Source organism: Cydia fagiglandana, chromosome 22, assembly GCF_963556715.1.
Source record: "Cydia fagiglandana chromosome 22, ilCydFagi1.1, whole genome shotgun sequence".
Classification (NCBI taxonomy): domain Eukaryota; kingdom Metazoa; phylum Arthropoda; class Insecta; order Lepidoptera; family Tortricidae; genus Cydia; species Cydia fagiglandana.
Window position 1 is genome coordinate 3,096,266 of NC_085953.1, and position 26,406 is coordinate 3,122,671.

General features: G+C 36.9%; 1 protein-coding gene across 1 annotated transcript; it reads left to right on the top strand.

Moving 5' to 3' along the window:
• Positions 1-686: 686 nt before the first annotated feature.
• LOC134675554 (trypsin-7-like) lies at positions 687-10,834 on the top strand. The gene is made up of 7 exons (XM_063533832.1): positions 687-791; positions 2,150-2,209; positions 4,459-4,610; positions 6,419-6,546; positions 7,014-7,272; positions 9,427-9,576; positions 10,491-10,834. Exons 1-7 carry the CDS (start codon positions 737-739, stop codon positions 10,641-10,643), a joined length of 957 nt encoding a protein of 318 aa, XP_063389902.1. The 5' UTR covers positions 687-736; the 3' UTR covers positions 10,644-10,834.
• The last annotated feature ends 15,572 nt before the right edge of the window (positions 10,835-26,406 follow it).

A 26,406-nucleotide genomic window follows, 5' to 3' on the forward strand; every position in this document is an offset into this window, starting at 1 on the left:
TTATATAGTCACTAAGATAGTCTTCGTATAGCGATAGATTTTTTGCACATTTAGCATGTCTTGCTGCTATTATCGCGACTTCATACGCAAGTAGCTCTTGATAGTCTTAATACATGAAGTCACGTGAGTTGCGGCAAAATGTACTAGACGTGCCTGTTATTATAACTAGAGTCAGATTAAATGCTTATTTTATATATTTATAAACTGAAATAAACGTAAAAAGCAGCTTCAGCGTGTTCAGCATTCCAGCAATTTTTTTTTTATTAAAAATTTTACAGAAAATATACAATATTTAGTAACTTAATCTAATGTTTCGCCAAACTGTGAGACAGTTTGTTGGCGATGCGCTCTAAACTAAGCTTAAGCTAAATAGGTGCCATAATTTATTAAGTAACAAGTTAAGTTGTCATTAAGAACATATACATTTACCTATATGTATGTATCCTAAATCTATCTTGCGAGACAGCATCACACTATATTGACCAGCCGGCTTATTATGGATGGCTTTATCCACGTTTATCTACGTGATAAAATAACTGTCACTTTTTAACGCCGCGGGATAGAAAGTGACGGATAACGTTTTATCACGCTGTCACGTAGACAAGAACGACCATCATATCACTCAATATACTGTTCACGATTCCCCCACTATGTTTACAATTCGCCACACGCTAAGGAGAACTTAAACTAAGCCATTAGATGACCACCTTCAGTCTCCGAAGGCTGTTATGCCATAATGTGGACTCCGATATGGCTGTGTGTGTTTTCCGTGATTGGATTGTGTTTTTACGGTATGTAGTTGAATTATTGTAACATGTGCCGTAATGGGTATCTTTTGTGATAACTGTGGGGAACGCTCATTTATTAAAGATTGCGAGTCGGTATTCAAAGGTAGGAAATAAATTGATCAAATTTATTTATTTTTGTGAGAGGGCGTTTTGATATTTTGTTTTTGATTTATATAATTTTTCTACATTTTAAAATCGGAATTCTATTACAACTTGAATCTTAGTTATAAATAATACCAGTTGTTAACAAAATCATATTCAGAGCCGAATTATTCTAAATAAATTGCTCGCGTTTTAAGAGTAACGATTATTCAACAAGTGTGAAGTTAAAAATATTTGTTTGGACTGTCAAGTTGAGTACTTACCTACCGTAAAACTACCCAACTATAAGATAAGATCAAAGATAAGATAAGATAAGAAAAGATAAGAAGACTGTAGTTCAAAAACTTCCAATTATTCTCCAAAAATAACTCGAAAGTCTTGGTTCAAGCGTGACAAATAATTGGATGTAGTACTATTATAGTAGGTGCGTAGACATTGTGCATGTTGTACTCGTAATATACGGATCCTTATGCGAGACGGCACACCGCTTGCGTACTGTGTGCGTGCATGGCTCGAACATTTTAGCGGACGCGACGGTGCAAATCTACTACGTGTGCTCTGCGATTGCAGCATGGTCGCATTTTCATCGCCTGTCAACATGCCTGTTACGTTCTAACAAGCAGGTATGTAAGTGCGAAAGTGACAGGCATAGTGACAGGCGATAAATATCTTACCATGCTGCCGCCGCCAGCCTTTTATTTCTATAAATGGTATAAATCACTAACAAAACTAAGAAGTACTTACATTGGTGTTTATGTAATTACGTATTGAATTGAACTTACGGACTATAGTGGTAGTTTTAAATGATTAACAATTTTATTATTTAAATAAATAAATAAATATTACAGGACATTTTTACACAAATTGACTAAGCCCCACGGTACTCACTCAGACAACGATATAAATAATATATAAATACTTAAATACATAGAAAACAACCATGACTCAGGAACAAATATCTATATCATCATACAAATAAATGCCCTTACCAGGATTCGAACCCGGGACCATCGGCTTCATAGGCAGGGTCACTACCCACTAGGCCAGACCGGTAGTCAAAATCGTCGGTCGGTCGGTCGTCGGTATTTATTTGGTTATATGTGTACATAGTTTAGTTTTGGTTTTAATTTTAATGCTTAAATAGTTAATTACTTTTGTTAATACTCTTTTGCTTTAATAAATAAATGGCTTAAATACTTTTTTATTTATTAGTTTAGACTAATAAGCCAGGAAAGTGGAAATATTTTTTTTGTTTCTAGGTTCCTACGCTCAAAATGGCTCTTTGTGCAAACCTGGAGACAAGAACTGCACGACAAAAGGTACACCTTATTATAAAAATCTATTTATCTATGAAAAGGGACCTTATTGTCGATGGCGCCTACGCCATTATTAACGATGCTCCGATATAAATACAATGGGCCCGATTCGGATTTTGAAATAGACATCTATTAGATATCTTTTAGACATCACCAGATACGATAACGATATGTTTAAGATCTAACCTGTCAAATTTGACATTTGCGCGATTCTGGAGATACTCTGGAACGATTTCCACAGGATATGACTTAGAGATCCAATTCATATGTAATAGATATCTTACTCTATCTAACGTAAAACTGATATTGGTAGCCCGAATTGCGCTGCAAAAGAGAACTAGTTGATATCTAAACTATGACGTATCTAGAACTAGAATGGATCTAGTACGTGTCGTCTCTTGTGAATCTTGAAGTTCGAATACGGCAGAATGTTGAGCGACGCTATGCGGCATAAGCGCCATCGACAATAAGGTCCCTTTTCATAGACAATGTCCCAAATAAACAACCCGCTTCGCCTGATGGTAAGTGTACTGCAGACTTTGGATCCTTGTAACGCTGACATACAGGTTCGCCCAAAAATAAAACAACAAAAATATAATAGGTACCTATTGTTGATAATTATTTTAACAAAAGTTTGAGTTTGTGTGTTGAAGTCAAAGGAGAATGTTTTTAGTGATATTTTTTACATTGAAAATTCATTTATTTACATAAATTATATATATACCTACAGTGGTACTACTAAACTAAATTAATAACTAACTTACCTAAATGAAAAATTGGCCCTTGAGGCATTGTACCAAGGATGCCGGTCGTATTTTGGAATTTATTTTAGTTTAAAATGTGAAAGTATGAAGAATATTAAAATTCAACAAATTTTTGGGTAGGTACAGTCGCCATCAGATATATCGGAGCGGCCAAGGTGTTCAAAATATCTGAACACGCACTCTAACGCCCTCACAATAGAGGCGTGTTCAGATATTTGTGAACACCTTGGCCGCTCCGATATATCTGATGGCGACTGTACTTAGGTAGGTACACCTGTGTTGTCGCTATGTTCTCTTTCCCTCTTGAAGGGATCTTTAAGGGTGTAACTGGGAAAGCACTACGATGAGAAGCGGCACATGTATTTACATTTATTTATTTTATATTGTTAGAATTCTCACCGGGTCCCTTTAGGTTTGAAGGTTTAGTTTTAAGGTATTAATTTTAACATCTCTGCTTTTTGTTTGTGTGTATTATGTATTATTGATTAATAAATGAATTAGAATTATCATACATAGTAACAATACTGTGACTTGTGAGTCGAGTAAAATAACAACATCAATATATTTTATCTGAAAAAGTCACCCATGAAATTAATTTGACATGCTTTCATAGAACATTAAAATAATACTTTTTTCGTAGTCATGGATAATGTTTATTATAGTTTTTCGATAAAGTTTTTTTTTTAATTAGCCCTATAATTATTCACGATCGTTCGATTTACTTAAGTTAATAATTAAAATTATAGGCTTCATGACGAAAAGACCGTCTGATTCTAGAAAAAATTACCATTAGCTTTGCGGTGAAAGAAAATATCGTGACGAAATTGTTTTGTTATTAAATTAATATTGTTGGTATGACTATCGGCGCGATTCGGGAAATGAATTAGAGATTCATTTCATTAGATATCAAATAGTAAAGATATGTGACATTCCACGGCAAAAGGTACCATTGCCCCGGCTGAATATTGGAGCTGCGTTAATAATAGCGTAAACCTTTTTCGTGGAACGTCACTTATCTTTACTATTTCATATCTAATGAAATGAATCTCTAATTCATCTCTAATTTTTCTCTCTTCGAATAATATTATATCTTTTGCTTCACAATCCATTGTCACACTAGTAAGTAAATAAGTAATTATTATTTATTGTGCACCATAAAGTTAAAACATAGACAGAAAACGAAATACAACAGACATTCTTATCGCTAAAAAGCGATCTTACTAGTTCTCTATAGATATTAAGCTTAGCTAAAAATGGAAAAAAATACTGTCTTGGGTGAGATTTGAACTCGCAGCCTCTGGATCGATACTGCCATCTGAGCCACCAAGACCTCATCCATAGCCAACAAATCTTTCCACCACATTATGGATCAAGGGGACCCTAGCGACATCTACGGTAATAGTCTTACACTTCTTAAACGACCACCGAAGTTCCAAGTCATATTGGTACTGTCTCTATAGATATGTTTCTTCGTATGCCGTCTTTCAGATAATACCATCCGTGGAGTATTGTCCTCTGGCTGCGTGGCGCAATACTTCCGTCTATACGTGACCCGTCGAATACCTCCACGTAACTACCTCTACTTCCACGAGGTGCTCCAGGGAGTGGAGGATGTGAGGAACTTCAACCCACTTACACCGGTAAGTTTTTCGGAACTTATATACGAAATATCATTTGATATTTACCAGTCGCTTTTCGGCGAAGGAAAACATCGTGAGGAAACCGCGGACTAATCCCAATGAGGCTTAGTTTACCCTCTGGGTTGGAAGGTCAGATGGCAATCGCTTTCGTAAAAAAAACGCCAATTCTTGGGGTAAGTAATATAAGACATAAGAACTTATACTATAATATTCATATTATATACGCTCATATTGTATAATTTTGTTTTGTATACCGTTCAAGGTGTATAACGAACGTTAGATATAACATCAAAATATATACTTTTGTTAAGTATACCGTTATTTAAGTATAATATCATTGTATATAATGATCATTATGAATAACGTTCATAATATCTCAGATTTATAATGTATATTACTCAAATCATCTAACACCAAAATGCATAATGCTCATATTGTATAACCTAACCTACTTTTCTGGCAGCAGTTTGTTTTCTATTGGGGTCACAGTTCTAACCTAACCTAACCTACTTTTTTGCTGCTGGCAGCAGTTTGTTTTCTGTAGGGGTCGCAGTTCTAACCTAACCTAACCTACTTTTCTGGCAGCAATTTGTTTTCTGTAGGGGTCGCAGTTCTAACCTAACCTAACCTACTTTTCTGGCAGCAGTTTGTTTTCTGTAAGGGTCACAGTTCTAACCTAACCTAACCTACTTTTCTGGCAGCAGTTTGCTTTCTGTAGGGGTCGCAGTTCTAACCTAACCTAACCTACTTTTCTGGCAGCAGTTTGTTTTCTGTAGAGGTTGCAGTTCTAACCTAACCTAACCTACTTTTCTGGCAGCAGTTTGTTTTCTGTAAGGGTCGCAGTTCTAACCTAACCTAACCTACTTTTCTGGCAGCAGTTTGTTTTCTGTAGGGTTCGCAGTTCTAATCTAACCTAACCTACTTTTCTGGCAGCAGTTTGTTTTCTGTAGAGGTTGCAGTTCTAACCTAACCTAACCTACATTTCTGGCAGCAGTTTGTTTTCTGTAGGGGTCGCAGTTCTAACCTAACCTAACCTACTTTTCTGTCAGCAGTTTGTTTTCTGTAGGGGTAGGAGTTATAACCTATTTAGAGTATTTAGTATATCATACGCTATTATATTTTATAATCAGTATACTAAAAGATAGTATATACTATGATCGATATACGTTATGTATGTTATATAAACTGAATTTAGAGTATTTGAGTGTTATATAAAAAGTCATTATACAAAATGAGTATTATGTTAATTGACCGTTATTCCTAATAAAAATATTGATTTTGATGTTATAGCAGACGTTCATTATATCTTGTGAATGTTATTAATATGAAATTATATAGTATGTAGTTATATCTCGTGGGACGCACCCCAATTCTTGGAATTAGTTGCCAAGCGGACCCCAAGCTCCCATGAATTGAGGCAAAAAATTGCCGGGACAACGCGAGGAACATGATGACACTGGTAAGTTCTATGTTGCAATTTGCAATTTCTGTAACCACCTCGACACAATCTCCGACTTTATAGTATTTATGATACCGCGGGATCCTAAAACTCTTCGGACCCAATCTTATAAGAGACCGCCTCCCGAGAAATGACGTCATCGAAAATTGTTGCCGCTTTATTACAGACATTACGATGACAGATTATCCAATACCATCTACATGTATGATGTAAAATGATTATAGTACGGTAGTGCGTTCAAGTCAGCAAAAACTGACGCACTTTTGAAAAATGTAGGGGCGATTATCAATTTATTACCCATAGAAAGTTTTAGGATTCACGATTTTGTACTAAGCTTTTCCACTTACAGCCTAAATTCAGGATTGTGGGAGGAAAATCTATTGACATAAAGGATGCTCCATACCAAGTGCTGTATGGTGAATATTGTGGTGGAACCCTGATCGCACCGGAGTGGGTTCTCACGGCCGCTCATTGTAGGTGAGTATATAATATTTATAACTGAAATTAACGAATTAAATAATATACACCCTGTCAAATACCTAAGTGTAGAGATCAGAATTCTTTTTAATCTTTGATATTTTATAATTTTTTATGTGTTTTTTTTGCTTGTAGGTATGTAAATTCTATGTTGACGTGTGAAAGTACCCTTGTGGCCTATTTGCTGAATAAATGTTTGATGATGATGAATTATTTTTTAAGAAACTTCAAGATTCTGTCAATTATAAAATAAAATCTTCATTACTGAGAATCTTGAGCAAAACTAGATTTAATTGGCACCGAGTATTTATCACTTAGCTACCTTGTTTCTCTCGAAGTTTCAATACCTCCTCTTCTAGATTCTGGGAAAGGTTCGAGAGAAGAATATCTTCGGCATGATGATGAACCATCATTTTATTGAAGTTACAGGCCAATGATGATGATGACAATTATTTATCCATTTCCAGAGAAAAAGAAACCTTCGTCCTCGTCGGATCCACCTTCCGAAGCCTAGCAGTCCGCTACAACATCTGCGCTCACTTCACACACCCGCTTTGGAGCATGAACAGTAAACTACATCCCCACGATTGGGACTTCCAGTTGGTGCTACTGGAGAAGCCTGTGCCTACTACGCCTATGTCAAGACCTATTGCTATTGGGAGATTAACTGATGTAATACCTGGCGCCTTGGTGGCAGTCAGTGGGTGGGGACATACACAGTATAAGGTGAGATACTAGCTTATGCTGCTGCCTGTCTGAGTCTACTACGCCTATGTCAAGACCTATTGCTATTGGCAGATTGACTGATGTAATACCCGGCGCCTTGGTGGCAGTCAGTGAGTGGGGACATACACAGTATAAGGTGAGATACTAGCTTAATTTATGCTGTTGTCTGCCTGAGTCTACTATAATTTAAAATTATCCATATCGTAACTTGTTGAGGTCTAGTAGAGATCTAATACATTTTCAGAATCGAGCCGTGTCCCTTAGTATAAACTGGTATAAACCAGTAGGTTAGATTAGTGCACTAGGCTAGGTAGGTTAGGTTACAATACCTACTAAGGTATGAACTGGTAAGGTATAAGGTACCTACTAAGGTATAAGGTAAGGTATAAAAGGTATATACTAAATATCTTAAGAACGGGTCACTCACGTATTTTAAGTCGAAAAACGCTCGACATGTTCACGGAGTGAAACACCTCGAGCGTTTTTCGACTTAAAATACAAGAGTGACCCGTTCTTAATATATTTAATATGTCTGTGTCTCACGCAAGTTTTGTTATTAAGAAGGTATATAATAAGGTACTTACTTTGCTAAATTCATCTATTCGTTACCTAATATTGGGTTTTTGGACCGTTTGATGATTTTGATTTACTTAAGTGATTTAGGCATAAAACCTTTTCGGGCCTTTCAAGTCCCTATTAAATTTTTACTATAAATATTTTATGAGTTATCCTTTGGATTAAAATGAGATGAAAGTGCGTAAAAATTGGATAACATTAATATTCGTGTAGAAACGTAAAGGATGACTCACGCTAGACCGAGCCGGGGCCGAAGCTTCCGGCGCCTCGTTTTCTATGATTTTTAGTGTTCCGTACAAAACATTGTTCACGGAACACTTATTATGTACACACACATATATATTTTTAATCAAATTTCTATTCTTGGCATTTAAGAGTTTTACCGTTAGATGCGTTCAGAATAGTACTATCTAAAAGAGTCAAAACATGATTTTCAAAAAAAATGGAGTTACGAGGTATGCGATTTAGGCCGACGACATGTCGGACACCTCGGCTCGGGTACGGCCCGGTCTAGCGTGAGTCATTCTTAAAGCGGACGAAACGGCGAAGGTCGACCCATATCAATCGTGTTACTAAATTATCATATAACTCTACTAGTTTTTAGTTGGGTTGTGAAAATATTAAACGTTACGCTTAGATAAATATGCCTTAGATGTTCTATAACGTGATTGTACAGGGGTAAAAGAAACGTGAAAGAGGGGAAGGGAGGCAGGGGATGGAAATATAACATAATTAAATATGTATATTAAATTGTCGTCATTTATTTGCTTAGTGAGATGTGAGTCAATACTTACTTACTGTCGTGGCGCAGCGACCCGAAGTGGATCTTGGCCTCTGACACTAAGGAACGCCATGCTTCTCTGTCTAGCGCCGTTTCTGTCCAATCGACGGCACCGAGCTCGTTCAGATCTTTCACGACCTCATCGCACCAGCGATACCTAGGACGCCCAACCAGTCGTCGACCATCCGGACGGCCCGAGTACGCTCTCCAAACCGCTCGATCTTCACCCATACGGACCACGTGCCCGAGCCATCGGAGTCTTGAGGCTTTCGTTTCTCCTACTATATTGGGCTCGGCCACTAGATCTTCGATTTCCTGGTTCCTGCGTATCCTCCACGAGCCATCTTCTCCGCGAGTGGGTCCCAGTATCTTCCGGTAGATCCTCCGTTCAGCCACCAGCAGTGCGTATTCCTCTTTTTGTGTTAGGGTCCAGGCTTCACATGTATGTGAGTCAATAATATTCCATAATATACGAACTATATTTGACGAACAATACACACTTAATGCTTTTTAGGGTTCCGTACCCAAAGGGTAAAAAAAACGGGACCCTATTACTAAGACTCCGCTGTCCGTCTGTCCGTCCGTCTGTCACCAGGCTGTAACTCATGAACCGTGGTAGCTAGGCGGTTGAAATTTTCACAGATGATGTATTTCTGTTGCCACTATTATTTAACAAATAATAAAGCAGAATATACTACATATTTTGACGCATAGTAGTCTGATTCTACTACTTTTAATGTTTATTGTACATATTATATCTTTGCAATTATTTTTGTTAATTATAACTTTTTTTTCAGAAAAGCGCAATGCAAGACCATTTACGTCGTGTCTACGTACCGGTCATACCCGACGAGATCTGTAAGATACTTCCAAATGTGAACTACCACAATATTACGGATCGTATGTTCTGCGCAGGCTTCCTTAATGGCACTAAGGACTCATGTCAGGTAAGACAAATACCGGTATTAATGTCGGCGGCCGATCGTAAAATCCGGCAGATCATGAAATTCACCACACCCACAAGCACACACAAGGCATTAAGTCCGCCTTTTGTACTTTTTTATGTGCCATAAAGTTTAAAATAAATAAATAATGAAATAAATTATTAGGCGTATCATGAAACGTGAAAATCATTGTCTCGTTTCCTGAGTCGACGAAGCCCCTCAAGCGGGACTCCTATTTCTGGACAGTTTGTCCTTCGGGAATCTAAAGCAACTTAATCAACCTACGAGTATATATTGGTTTGATGTGAGTACAGTTAAAATACTACACAGGAACTTTACGATCGGCCGCCGATATTGATACTGATTATGATACCATAATTGATATCGATGGTAATTAATACCGGTAATTTTATCGATAATTACACGTTACTAATTGGTTCATGCTGCCGTATGCTGATCTTGCCTATCTTGATCTCGAATGAACCGAATGCGCTTAACGTAAAAAAAACAAGAACATTTTGACTAACTCTTTATAAAAATGAATTGTAATAGGGACCATTATTATTATTATTATTATTTATTTAAGTTGACAATTGTACCTTAACAGCTAAAGCCACAGCGGCACAAATTGGGAGACAGTAATACTTATACCTAGGGTACACAAGTATTTACATAACAATATTATAAAATACTACTTACAGGCATCTCTCGCTCTATTATAATAATTACACACATACACACACTGATCGCTCGCATTATAATAATTATGACGCGAGAAATAAAATGAGAAGAAGTTTCAAGCGCATAGATGATTCTCAAGGCTGCGCACATTTTTTTTAATTAACAAAAATAAGCCGAACAAAATTTAAATAGTTAAATACCTAGCTTAACCCTGTATGACATTATATTCTTTTCAGGGTGACTCAGGAGGACCAGTAATATATAACGGCAAACTAATAGGCCTGGTCTCATTCGGAGTGGGCTGCGCGTTACCGGACCAGCCCGGAGTGTACAGCAGAATACCGTACGTTAGAGATTGGATCCGTGAGGTCACGGGTCTACCGCTCTAATTTACCGGTATCGATACCAGAATAGGAAATACCGGTATTATTTCTGGTATCATCTAACGAGTTTATTTTAAGTTCGCCAAAATAAATAATAGCGTAACGTTGGGGAACTTTACCCTACAAGATTACTTTGTGCATCGATGATAATCCATTTTATTGAATTAGTAAATTCTTAAAAAACGACTGTAAACGCTTACACAAAAACAGATTTATCATATAGGTAATGTCGTTTCTAAAAAAATATTAATTCAATAGGTTTTCATGGGTGGATAAAGTAACCATGTAAGGCTAAAATACCCCAATATTACGGTATTAATAACGATATTACAATATTTAATTTAAAAATTGAAAATCGCAGGAGTCCACAACCGGTCGGTACCGATACCAGTATAGACCAGTATTGATTTGATACCGCTATTTCTGGTATCTGTTTTAATCATTGGTACCTATATTTTTTTTATATCTGGTACTGATAAAGTGTAAAGATTAACATTATACCCTGCAACAAAATGATACATTTGATACCGGTTTTAAAAAGCTATAATACCCAATGTAACATATTTATTTTTTTAAGTTCACCAAAATAAATAATTATTTATTACAATATTACCATGTTTAATTTGAGTATCGCAAACCGCAGGAGTCTACAGCCAAATTCCGTAAGTACATAGATTGGATCTGTGACATCACTGGCACTTTTTCAAAATAGTCATCATCATCATCATCCTGGCGCCAACCCCGGCTGTGCCACCGCGCGGGGTCTGCCGACTCCTTTGTGTCCAATTTGCTCGATCTTCGACGTCCCTGGTGGTGAGTCCGTTGGCACGCATGTCCTCCTTAACGACATCAAGCCATCGCTTCTTGGGCCGGCCTCTTCTTCCCGTACTGGGAGGAGGCGGCATGGCCAGGCATTTGTTACCCACGTAACTTTCCGGTCTGCGCGAGACGTGGCCATACCAACGAAGGCGGCACTCTTGCAGTTTGTCTGCGATGTCACGGACGCCAAGACTACCCCGAATGTGGGCATTTTGGACGCGATCCTTGCGTGAAACTCCGCACATCTGCCCTGCTTATTGTATTTGCAGTACTTGCATGAAAATCATCGTTTAAATAAAGAACTTATTCAAAGAGAACAAGATTAACAATTGCATGACATTTCAACTGCGATTACTGCATATGTTGTTAGCACGGCAGACATCCACCGCAGCATCTTCATTTCCGCGACACGCAGTTCCTGCTTGTGCCGCTCTAGGGAACTCAAAATAGTCAATCTTAACAGAAACGCAGAATTTTGTATCCACGCGAATTTCAGGCTATTTTAAGAGTACACATACAATACGATAAAATATTAAAATCACAACCGCTCTTGTCTATTTATATGACCTAGTTACCAACTATCACCTTTATTGCCTAAGCAATAGAGTCCTATCCAAACAACCAATAGAAAAATTCAGTGTGTGTATTGAGCAACAATATTCCTTGCCTAAGGCTGCATAATTGAACGGAACTATGCGGCGCGATCACGAGTTGATTTTTCGTATTACCCACACATCCCTTCGAGGATGCACGGTGGGACACACGGGACAATATCACGGTATTAAAAGTTGATTTTGTTACGTAATATTAAATTGGTCCTTTTTTTTAAAGAGGGGAAATGCTTTGCGCATACCACCCGGCGCGGGGACGGGCCGGGATGGTTATGTGGGACTCCCTGTTGTAGGCTAATGAGACCCCAGGTTTACCCACTAAAACGCCTCTGTTGACGCCTCGCTGCTATACGGCGAGGTCCCAGGAACGCCGAAGTACTCTTCCGCAACCTCGCCAGATATTAAATTGGTCCTAAGCTAACTCAGCCCAGATATCGCTGGTGCGACATGGTGGAGGCGGATCTGCGCGAACTTCGAGACAACAGTGTAGGTCGCACAGGACCGAGAAAAGCGGCACTTTCTTGTGTCAGAGGCCAAGTCTCATTTTGGGTCACTGAGCAGTAAGTCACTTCGCACCTAATTGGCAAAGTGCCATAATGTGGGAGCATCATTGTATAGACGTCAAATTAATCTGAAAATATGACTTTTGTAGTGGCGCTAACACAATTTGACATTGCCAAGTCTTGTACTTGTGCTTTGTACAGTTGGTCTGACGCCATTCACATACGTTTGCATTGATTTAACATGAACGCGTGTCACGTCCCTCTTGAGGATCCACTCTACTTACACTTCTTCATTAAGGGATCACCAACCTTTTGGGCTTTTAATAGATAACTAAACTTTTAATAAAACAAATAAATTCGCCACTTTTTTTTAAAAATGTAGAACGCCGCGTTTTCTCCCAAACTATACACCCGTATGTCCTCTCACAGCTCAATCTGCATTCAACTCAAGTCCGCGCGAGTGTTTTCCAAGCGTTTTCACCGCAGAACGAATACCAACACCCCCCTTCCCCCTATAGGGGGTGATTTATTTACAGTGCCGTCTCGCGCTTATTTGACTGTTGTGATTTTGACAATGCATGCAGATTTGGGCTTGGCTGACGTAACGGAGTTTAGAGTTATTTATGAAGCCTCTACCAACTTTGGCAGTCGAAACACTATCCCCCTTATTCATAATCGTTTACTAAAGTTAAGAAGCCGATAATAATCGTTTGTCCCTTTCCATCACACCAATACGTCGGAAAGGGACAAACGAATAAGGGGGTATATATTTAGAAGTCTAAACATAAGGAATTTTTCCTTATGAAAATAAATTATTTCACGCCATGTACGAAATAAAAGCACTAGAAAATTATTAGAAAAAACGTCTACAGCAGTGAATTTTTGTCGCAATATTTATTTAACAAAACGGATGGAACTAGAAAGAAGGTGACTTGATCATGACGTCATTTATTCTGTTTTCATATAGGTAAATTCTATTATAGTGGCCAATCGCTTTGAAAGTTCCTAAAAAGAAACATTTAATATTGCATTTATATATATAGATTTTAAGGCATAATATAAAGGATTATTGATTTTTGTAAGTCTGACTTATAGAAATAACGAATTTTAAATATATCTAGACAGTTATAATCATAAGTATCATAACCCTTCCCTATATCCCTTCCCTTCCCTTCCCTTCATTTTTTTTATCTTTGTCGTATGTTAAAATAAAATATTAATCCAAATATTTTAATATTTAGATATATTTAAGTTACTTTTGTATGATTATTTATGTACCCTGTATATTCTTAATAAAATTGGTTTTCTGCTTCATCCAACTTAAACCTAATAAAAACAAAATTTATAATTAATAAGTTAACGCCACTAAGCAATTATTTTCCGCAAACCTCATTACGATACCGATACCGGTTTCATACCGGTACGAAACTAGTGTTATTACCGATCTTAATTTACCCGCCGCCGCGGACCCTAGGGAAATATAGCCTTCGGAATCGATGGTATTGGAGGCGTTATTTCTAGATTTTTCTACGAAGCAATACCGTCATGCCTGATATCTTTTTCATTTTGTTCGAATAATGCACTAGAGTTAGACAATGATAAGTTCGCAGCGATTTTGATAGCATACGCAGTTCAAGTGTTATTTATTACGGTGTCGTATAATTTTATAGAAGTTTGATTTTTGTTAAAAGGATGGAAAAGTATAAAGTTATATTCTGAGTATAAATAATATAACAATTTCCAAATTTGAATTAAATATGTGTACAACATTATTAAAGAAAATGGCTCCCTTGTTTGATTTATCATTGATTAGTCTTTTAGTATTAAGTATATATGTATATGCCTATTGAATGTTAGCATAAATGGTAATTAGGAAAAATGTAACTATTTCGACTAACTTTAACCTATATCCTACTTTGCAACAGAAAAGTCAAAAAGCCTGATAAAATTTCTAAAGAGGGTAAAAGTTTTCGGAGTCTCATCTAACAAAATCTGCAAAAACCATTTGAATCCTACAAAATGTATGGAAAATAAATATATTTGCTAACTTTGGTGCTTTTGTAGGTTTGAGAAGTTTCCCGGCTTGCCAATAATATGAAACCTTAAAAAGTTGAATGTTTTTGTAACTTGGACTAAGTTATGGTTATGAATTTGCTTACTCAATTATTTAGAAGGTTTCAATAAAGTGATATGTATATTTATTGGCCGGGAAAAGTCAAAATAATGATTAACAAAACATATTATCCTTTTCGTTAACGTTTCTTCAAACAAAAATGTAACTTTTGACATTTACACATCTAATCCATATCGTTTTTAGATCTATTAATTGATATATCTTAAAGTTCGAATCGACATGGCTCGATTCGAACTTTAGTCTTTGACCGGTATGTATTCCTATCGCATGTCACAAATCTTGAGGTTTCAGTTCGAAGCAAAATTTAGTGTATCTATTTTATTTATTTAGGGCGCAAGACGAGTTGTTTGTCTAAGTTGTGGCTTTGTTTAGTTTAGTTTTAATTTAGTTTATAGTTAATTTTAATGCATTTTTAAGTATATTGTAATGGAATTAATTTATACTCAAACATTTAATGCTATTCCATTGTGTTTATATAAGTACTTTATGTATATTAAATACTAAATATATTTAAAACGGGTCACTCACGTATTTTAAGTCGAAAAACGCTCGACATGTTTCACTCCGTACCGAGGAGTGTCATCGAGGAGTGTGTGAGGTGTGTTCTTAATATATAATGTCTGTGTCTCACGGAAGTTTTGTTATTAAAATATTAAATACTAATCTATTTGTCATGCATTTCCTGCAGTGTCGGCTAAATCCTCCCGAAACAGTCTAAGACCTGGATTAAGAACTAATTTCGGTTGCGAACTAGATGACAGGTACCTCGGTAAGACTAGTGATTACTCTACCTTGGAACTGTTACGTTATCTCTTATACCTTAGGTGGTGTGAGAGGGATGCAAACTTGGTACGCTTCGATTCAGTTAATTTGTTTTGAAAAATAGAAATCTATTAAGATTTTAATGTAAATTTTACAGATTTTAATGTAATAAAGATTAGGCATAAAACCAGAATTCTCAATTTCAGGAACAACGTACAACGTACCAACTAGCTCAGTCGGTAGAGCATGAGACTCTTAATGTCAGGGTCGTGGTTCGAGTCCCACGTTGGGCGCCACTGTGACGTTTAGCGTCGCATGTAGAAGAGTTCTAGGTATGCATCACATCGTAATTGGTTATCTCTATGGGAGGCGGAGTTTAGCTCGCTCGTAAGGATCGAGGTAATTTTTTTCTGGGGGCCGATTTTTGAATTTCGATCGCTTTGAACATTTGTTTTATCAATGTAAATCAATCAACAAATCAATGTATTACGCGCAAGCATAGACTAGGGATCCTCAAGACGGAGCATAGAGCAATTATTTCATGAAACCGATGCTGCCAAAAATACAGGGGTGCAGGGGACGAGGTGAGCGAGCTTCGTACCGTGATTGGTCCGTTCAAAGACACGGGCGTCACACAAATACACTTGACTCGAAAATGGAGTAAAACTTGTCTGTGGGCGCAAGGCACCTAAATCTGTGTACCCAATCCTTAAAATGTCTTTCCCGTTGACATTTCCCGACACAAAAAGGGTTAGTAAATGAATGCGGCGACAGGACACGTGAGTCTGTCACGTCCGTGCCGTCTGGCGGCGACGCAAAAACAATAAGTCCGCCTGTTTCATTAATAATTGCCGAGGGGCCATAGAAATAGCGGGATTTGCAATTTTACATGAAGTTTTGGAAACCTGTGGCAGAAACTAGAGTCGCGCATACTGATGGCGAGTTATGAGACCTACTGCCGTATTCCAACTTCAAGATATTCACAAGAGACGACACGTACTAGATCCATTCTAGATACGTTATAATTTAGATATCAACTGGTTTTCTTTTGCAGCGCAATTCGGGCAACTAATGTCACTTTTACGTAAAAATAGAGTAAAATATCTATTAAATGTGAATTAGATCTCTAAGTCATATCCTGTGGAAATCGTTCAAGAGTATCTCCAGAATCGCGCAAATGTCAAATTTGACAGGTTAGATCTTAAATATATCGTTATCGTATCTTGGTGATGTCTAATAGATGTCTATTTCATAATCCGAATCGGGCCCCTACACATTTACGTCCTTCACATTTACCTCCCTCACATCCGGGGATCTACCAGGTGCACACTAACCCCCTTATATTCACAAAAATTAGCAAACCTTCGTTACATTTTAAGCAGCTAAGCTGGCCGCGTAGCAAAGATGCCAATCGCATACGCTCTGTAGCGATCGAAACGCAACTGTCACTGTCACACTAATAAGGAAGAGTGATAGAGAGACGTAATGCTTTTCGTTGTCGAAGCGATAGCGATTGTAACCTTGGCTAGGCCGGCAGTACTGATAAATTCCGCTACATGGCATATGTCGATGTCGACTACGAAATAACGCGCGTTTTGGTAAGAAAAACACCGGAAAATTGCGAGTCGGACTCGCCCACCGAGGGTTCCGTACTGTTTAGTAGGTATTTGTTGTTATAGCGGCAACAGACATACATCATCTGTGAAAATTTCAACTGTCTAGCTATCAGGGTTCGTGAGATACAACCTGGTGACAGACGGACGGACGGACGGGCGGACAGCGAAGTCTTAGTAATAGGGTCCCGTTTTACCCTTTGGGTACGGAACCCTAAAAAATGATGTGTGGAGTTACCACTCTTTCTTTACTATAGGTTCTACGTGACAAATCTCACGTGTTACAAAAAACCGGGCAAGTGCGAGTCGGACTCGCGCACGAAGGGTTCCGTACCATAATGCAAAACAAAAACAAAAAAAAGCAAAAAAAACGGTCACCCATCCAAGTACTGACCCCTCCCGACGTTGCTTAACTTTGGTCAAAAATCACCTTTGTTGTATGGGAGCCCCATTTAAATCTTTATTTTATTCTGTTTTTAGTATTTGTTGTTATAGCGGCAACAGAAATACATCATCTGTGAAAATTTCAACTGTCTAGCTATCACGGTTCGTGAGATACAGCCTGGTGACAGACGGACGGACGGACGGACGGACGGACGGACGGACGGACGGACGGACAGCGAAGTCTTAGTAATAGGGTCCCGTTTTACCCTTTGGGTACGGAACCCTAAAAATACGTAATTTAACCGTAAAATTAGCTTAAAGCTACAACTGGCTCTAATTACATTGCGCATTGCGCTTGCCACCCGCGCAGTAATCCGCAGTTTGCATGGCCCCACATGTATGCAACGTCATTAATTACGAGTGCGTCACGCCGCCGTGTCACCTGGGTGACGCGTCACAAATGCATCATCCGAATTAACTGCTCGTGACGCTTTGCATATTAACGTAATCTAATCCGAGCTAATTTTGTGACGTAGGTACTTGTCACACTGGTTAAATTGTACTATTGATATAAATGTTAGGTACTAGTTTTAAAATACGTATATCTTCTTTTGATAAACGACACGGTACTCGTTCTACCAGACGATGTCTCCTGGAAGCACATCCTCACAAAACCGTTGCTTTTACTGGCTGCTTTCGGTATCTCGCAACCAGGTGTTGGAACAATATTCCTCCTCCTATTCGTGTTATGAAAATTAAGAATAGTTTCAAATTTCACTTCAAAAAATACCTTTTAGAGAAACAAAGTTTGGGAATCCCTCACGGTTACCTGGTTGCTGACTACCGAATCTAGTCTTAGTAATTAAAATAATTAAAATAATAATTTGCTCTAAATCACACTTGACACTACATACATTACATGCTAACCACACTCACACTTCTACATCACAACTATGTGCACACATTTTAAATTGTCATTAGTTAAGTTATTTATTGGTAATTTGGTAAGTAAAATCTTTTCATTATTTCATATTTTTCACTGATTTTATTGGCGTGATCTGGTTCTGGCAGAATATCAGTGCCTCTCCCATAATAGGGTGAAGCGTAATACTGAGCCAGAACCATTTTGTTTTGCTGCGACGCACACAACATTCCTTCTGTGTGAATCAATATTTATACGTATATTTCTTTCTTATTCTATTTTTGTAAAAATCTGTCTTACTCTTATTTGTGCTTGTATTTTCTGTTTTTTCTAAATATTGATTGTTTTTTTTTTTGTTCTTTTTTCTGTCATTTTTGTATTTGATTATTCTGTGTGTATTGTGGCAAACAAATAAACAGATAAATAAATAAATAAATTAAGGTTTGGATGGTTGATATTTCATATTACATAAACTGCTTAATGTTTTTTTTTGTAATATAGGAGGTAAACGAGCAGGTGAATAGTCTAAAATAATGTTGATGGCACGTGGGCGGAGGTTGGAGGATTTTGAGGGAGTTGGAGTCAGAACAACGTCTGTTTCTATACTACAAAGTATTTCATCATCATCATCATCATCTCAGCCATAAGACGTCCACTGCTGAACATAGGCCTCCTCCTGGACCTCCACTCGTACCGGTTGGAAGCGATCCGCATCCAGCGTCTTCCGGCGGCCTTAACAAGGTCGTCCGTAAGGTAAGTATTTGAACAAATTAAATTATTTTCAGAAAATATTTAATTTGTTTTCATCAAGTAGAAACACTACTATATAAATTATAAACTGAAATAAATGTCATATACTAAGAAAAAGTGACCAAGGTCTCCAGTGCCCCAGGCTTTTTCAGTTTATAACGTCTGTTTCTTATGGCGTATATCGGAAAAATGAAAAAAAAAAATTACAAATTCGCTATCCTAAATTATTATTAATTACAGCACCACCTATGGACTGTCTCTGGAACTACGTACCCTTGTTGGAAGTGTAACATATTATCGATAAGCTATCTAGGGTTCTACAAAGTGAATAAAGTTCCGATAGATGGCGCCGTTAACGCAAGTTAATAGATATCATATAGAAATCATCCCGAATAAAGAGAAAAATAGGGGGTAAATGATTGTAAAAAATGCTTTAAATAACAGTTATTACTCACGGTACATTATCTACAGTATTTCAATGTTAATTAGCATGGACAAAGATTCAACTGAATTAACTAATGGTAATTCAATTGCTCTCCGTTACGCGAACAGTCGGGAGCTGCTCTTATTTTACTTGTCATAACTTAAAACCGTTAAATATGTATGATCCTAGAGAAAGGTACAGCTTAGAATGACGAAGTCACCCTGAAATGACACGCTGAAGTAAACTAGTACTCTTATACCTTTAAAAAAGCAAATCTTGTATATTTGTTTATTTGTTTATTTATATATATATTTCAAGGAAACGACTCTAAAGGATTTCGATGAAATTTGCTATATGAGGATTTTCGGGAATGAAAAATTGACCTGGCTAGGTCTTATCTCTGGGAAAACGTGCATTTTTGTGTTTTTATATGTTTTCGGAGCAAAGCTCGGTCTTTCAGATATTGGTTAAATAGCAGCAACTATAATAATTACGAGTACTTGGAAATTAGTTTCAACATAATCTCCACGGCCATGTGCTTAACACAAATATTTGTTCCTGTACCCCTAGTCGATAGCGTGACGTGACGTGAGCGTTTTCGTTAAGTATCTTTTTGTATGAGATTTTGAGTTTCCAAAACGTCCCGCTTGGTGCGCTGTTCAAAATCTCATGAGACGTTTAGCAAACACGCTATCGAATGACACTAGAGATTCTGATTTCGGCAGTTGCATTACTATGCGTCTCAATCGAATGGAATTAACAATAGGGTTAAAGAATGTCACTTTAAGTCTATAAATAAATAGGTGGTATAATAAGTAACACCGTGGGAGACCATAGACGAGGTGCATAGACGAAATTGTCTCAATATCTGGGTCTAATTGGACCCAAGATGCAAAAAATAGGATATACTGGAAACGATTGGAGGAGACCTATACCCAAAAAGACCTATACCCAAAATACCCTTACATTAGAAATAAAATAAAAATTAATTGTTGTACCTACTGTAATATATTTAAGGAATAAAAGGCCTAATAAAAAATAATAAGTAACACGCTCGCGAGAAAAAAAGAGTTTTTCTAGAAAATGCACTTGCTTAGTCTATTAGTGCTGTGCATTCGTCCATTATAATGGTTCTCGGCAAAAGAATCTTGTTATTAAAACGAAGAATATGAAAATAATCTGCTTCTGCCAATCCTGGCACGCCTCGGAGTGTTTTCGTGCCTTTTTCCGTGGATTCACCCATTTTTAATAGCAAATGTTTTATTCAAAGGATTTGCTTAGGGTGCTCAAATTAATCAAAATCTTTTCCTTTTTATTTGGGCCATATTTCCTGGTTGTCAATCGATTTCTTTTCTATTAGGGAGAGACAAAGGGCCCGATTCTGATTATGAAATAGACATCTATTATATAGGTACATCTTTTAGACATCACCAAGATACGATAACGATATGTTTAAGATCTAACCTGTCAAATTTGACATTTGCTCGATTCTGGAGATACTCTTGAATAGTGAACGCATATGCTCTTGAACGATTTCCACAGGATATGACTTAGAGATCGAATTCACATCAAATAGATATCTTACTCTATCTAACGTAAAAGTGACACTGGTTGCCCGAATTGCGCTGCAAAATAGAACTAATAGTTGATATCTAAACTATAACGTATCTAGAATGGATCTAGTACATACGTGTCGTCTCTTGTGAATATCTTGAAGTTCGAATACGGCAGTAAGAGTCGTTTTGTTTTAATCTAAAAAATAAATGTGGATTTGTTTATTTTTTTTAGGAATGAATTTTATGAGTTATGGAGGCTGGAATTATGTCTTGAAATAATCAAAAGGAAAGTTTTAAGAAATGATAGATAGAAAGATATCATAAGCTGTTACAGAATAAACTAAATAGACTCAAAAATAACATTATTCCCATTATTTATTTCAAGCAACCCTTTCCCAATTGATTTCTCGTTAATTCATGTAAGCATTTAAAATGAGACTCGATTAATTAGAATGCTGCAGCGGAGGTGAACAAACCACTTCGCCGGGCGCCGTACCGAAGCACGGTGGTTCCTGTGCCTGAGGATTGTGGACAAAATAACTTACCACTTTTTCATATTTAGAACCTTCAACAACATTTTTAAGAGACTAACTGCCGTATTCGAACTTCAAGATATTCACAAGATACGATAGATCCATTCTAGATACGTTATAGTTTAGATATCAACTAGATATCGAATTGCGCTGCAAAAGATGCAGCGCAATTCGGGCAACCAATGCCACTTTTATGTTAGATAGCGTAAGATATCTATTAGATGTAAATTGGATCTCTAAGTCATATCCTGTGGAAATTGTTTAAGAGTATCTCCAGAATCACGCAAATGTCAAATTTGACAGGTTAGATCTTAAACATATCGTTATCGTATCTTGGTGATGTCTAAAAGATATCTAATAGATGTCTATTTCAAAATCCGAATCGGGTGCTGAGAGATTTGCTAAAGATACGATATAGATCGGATATGTCAGTGTCAAAAGTGACGTTTTTGTTTGTTTTCGTTTGTTTTAACTTGCATTGTATTCGATGAAGCTGAAAGTTGCATCACGTATGCAACTTTCAGCTCGTTTGACAATCTTTTAAGTCGGGTGACAATGCAATATTATGGTACCATCGAGCTGATCATTGGTGATCGAGACAGGAGGTATAAAAATACAACGCAACCAGAATTGTGTTTGGGATTTTTAGTATTGTCTCGATGAGTATGTCTGTGGAAAGAAAAGTACAGTCAGCGATAGAGTTAAACCATGAAAAATCTGCAGCAATTTGGATAGCCCACGCAGTGGAATGTTATTTATACGTCATCATTTTATAGAAGTTTGACGTTCTAAATAACACTTGCACTACATTGGTTATTCTTTTCTTGGTCTAACTCTAAAAGCTTGGCTTTTTGGTACCAAAAATTAAATTTTTGCCAATATTATTTTAATAAATAAATAAATAAAATAAATAAATATTATAGGACATTCTTACACAGATTGACTAAGTCCCATAGTAAGCTCAAGAAGGCTTGTGTTGTGGGTACTCAGACAACGATATATATAATATATGTACATAGAAATAAATACATAGAAAACAACCATGACTCAGGAACAAATATCTGTGTCATCACACAAATAAATGCCCTTACTGGGATTCGAACCCAGGACCATCGGCTTCACAGGCAGGGTAACTACCCACTAGGCCAGACTCGTCGTCAAAAAATACCTATAGATTTCTCAAGTTCTTAAGTTTTGTCTAATTAGTCAATGCAAGCGGCCCACCGTGCGGCGGTCTAATGTTCCCGTCGAATTAATTTGATCCGCGTTCAATCAGCGAACTTGCCAGCTGATGGGTTCTCAATTCACGGATCTCCGATTTGGGGTTACTCCTGTTAAGATTCCAAAACACTTTCAAGCTTATGAAATATGTCTGTCAAACAACTTCGTCAGTAGGACGCGCGAAATTCAAATTTTCAAAAACCCTTGGCTACATTTTTTAAAGTTGCCGCGTTTTTCTACTGACGGAAATGGCTTGACATACTATATTTTACTAACTCTCGACCGACAGGATGTAAATAGAATGTAAGTAGATAATATAGGTAAGTATTATTGACGACCGGTCTGGCCTAGTGGGTAGTGACCCTGCCTATGAAGCCGATGGTCCCGGGTTCGAATCCTGGTAAGGGCATTTATTTGTATGATGATACAGATATTTGTTCCTGAGTCATGGTTGTTTTCTATGTATTTAAGTATTTATATATTACATATATCGTTGTCTGAGTACCCACAACACAAGCCTTCTTGAGCTTACCGTGGGGCTTAGTCAATTTGTGTAAAAATGTTCTATAATATTTATTATTTTATTTATTTATTTATTTATTTATTATATTGTTTTTGCCTCGACGCAAAAACAACAGGGGTGTTAGTTTGACATCGATTGCCAATAAAGAGACATTTATTTCATTCTTCTATTTATTTGTACATTCATTCATCCATTCGATCATTCACTCATTAGTTTGTTCATTTATTCATTCATTCACTCGTTCTATTATTTATTCACGTGTAGTAGATCCAAAGACAGTTTTGTTTAGCGACTCGTACCGGAATATACTGTCGTTACCACACGAACGAGCTTAGTCGATCTCAGCGGCGATTGTTGCTGAATGTTGCTGCGGCTATAGCCTGTCTCAGGCAAAAGGAAGGAGTTACATATAAAATATGTTTTCATTTACTCATATATTCATTCATTCAATCTATTATTTATTAATTCGTACATTTATCAAATTCTAAATTCTATCATTCTTTCACTCTTATGTTCTTTTTTTCGTTTATTTTATTATTCATTCATTCACTCGTTAATTTATTTATTCACTTGTAGTAGACGCAAAGACAGTTTTTTTAGCGACTCGTACCGGAATATACTGTCGTTTCCAGACGAACGAGCTTAGTCGATCTCAGCGGCGATTGTTGCTGAAGTTGCTGCGGCTATAGCCTGTCTCAGGCAAAAGGAAGGAGTTACATATAAAATATGTTTTCATTTACTCATATACTCATTCAATCTATTATTTATTAATTCGTACATTTATCAAATTCTAAATTCTATCATTCTTTCACTCTTATGTTCTTTTTTTCGTTTATTTTATTATTCATTCATTCACTCGTTCATTTGTTTTTTCACGTTTAGTAGACGCAAAGACAGTTTTGTTTAGCGACTCGTACCGGAATATACTGTCGTTTCCAGAAAAAGGCGCTAACTCGATCTCAGCGGCGATTGTTGCTGAAGTTGCTGCGGCTATAGCCTGTCTCAGGCAAAAGGAAGGAGTTACATATACATATAGGTAATATGTTTTCATTTACTCATATATTCATTCATTCAATATATTATTTATTAATTCGTACATTATCAAATTCTAAATTCTATCATTCTTTCACTCTTATGTTCTTTTTTAGGGTTCCGTACCCAAAGGGTAAAACGGGACCCTATTACTAAGACTTCGCTGTCCGTCCGTCCGTCCGTCCGTCCGTCTGTCACCAGGCTGTATCTCACGAACCGTGATAGCTAGACAGTTGAAATTTTCATAGATGATGTATTTCTGTTGCCGCTATAACAACAAATACTAAAAACAGAATAAAATAAAGATTTAAATGGGGCTCCCATACAACAAACGTGATTTTTGACCAAAGTTAAGCAACGTCGGGAGTGGTCAGTACTTGGATGGGTGACCGTTTTTTTTTTTACTTTTTTTTGTTTTTTTTTTTGCATTATGGTACGGAACCCTTCGTGTGTGAGTCCGACTCGCACTTGCCCGGTTTTTTCGTTTATTTTATTATTCATTCATTCACTCGTTCATTTGTTTTTTCACGTGTAGTAGACGCAAAGACAGTTTTTTTAGCGACTCGCACCGGAATATACTGTCGTTTCCAGACGAAGGCGCTAACTCGATCTCAGCGGCAATTGTTGCTGAAGTTGCTGCGGCTATAGCCTGTCTCAGGCAAAAGGAAGGAGTTACATATAAAATATGTTTTCATTTACTCATATATTCATTAATTCAATCTATTATTTATTAATTCGTACATTTATCAGATTCTAAATTCTATCATTCTTTCACTCTTATGTTCTTTTTTTCGTTTATTTTATTATTCATTCATTCACTCGTTCATTTGTTTTTTCACGTTTAGTAGACGCAAAGACAGTTTTGTTTAGCGACTCGTACCGGTATATACTGTCGTTTCCAGACGAAGGCGCTAACTCGATCTCAGCGGCGATTGTTGCTGAATTCTGTGGCTAGAGCCTGTCTCAGGCAAAAGGAAGGAGTTACATATACATATAATATGTTTTCATTTACTCAAACATTCATTCATTCAATCTATTATTTATTAATTCGTACATTTATCAAATTCTAAATTTTATCATTCTTTCACTCATAGATTCTTTTTTTCGTTTATTTTATTATTCATTCATTCGTTCATCTATTTATTCACGTGTAGTAGATCCAAAGACAGTTTTGTTTAGCGACTCGTACCGGAATATACTGTCGTTTCCACACGAACGAGCTTAGTCGATCTCAGCGGCGATTGTTGCTGAATGTTGCTGCGGCTATAGCCTGTCTCAGGCAAAAGGACTTACGTACTAATACAACACGTCACGTTTTATACGTCGTGTACTTGCGTATGTATGTTAATATTCTTTTAAATTAGCGTTGCGTTCTTATATTAAATTTTGTTAGTAGTAGTAGCAGTTGCACCGCCCACAATCTCTCTGCTTTGCCTTAAGGTTGACTGGTAGAGAATGCTTTTGGCATTAAGTCCGCCTTTTGTACGATAAGTTTTCTTTTGTGCAATAAGTTTAAATAAATAAATAAATAAAAGGAAGGAGTTACATATAAAATATGTTTTCATTTACTCGTATATTCATTCATTCAATAATATTACATATTTATTAATTCGTACATTATCAAATTCTAAATTCTATCATGTTCACTCATAGATTCTTTTTTCGTATATTTTATTATTCATTCATTCACTCGTTCATTTGTTTTTTCACGTGTAGTAGATCCAAAGACAGTTTTGTATAGCGACTCGTACCGGAATATACTGTCGTTTCCACACGAACGAGCTTAGTCGATCTCAGCGGCGATTGTTGCTGAAGTTGCTGCGGCTATATAGCCTGTCTCAGGCAAAAGGAAGGAGTTACATATAAAATATGTTTCATTTACTCATATATTCATTCATTCAATCTATTATTTATTAATTCGTACATTTATCAAATTCTAAATTCTATCATTCTTTCACTCATAGATTCTTTTTTTCGTTTAT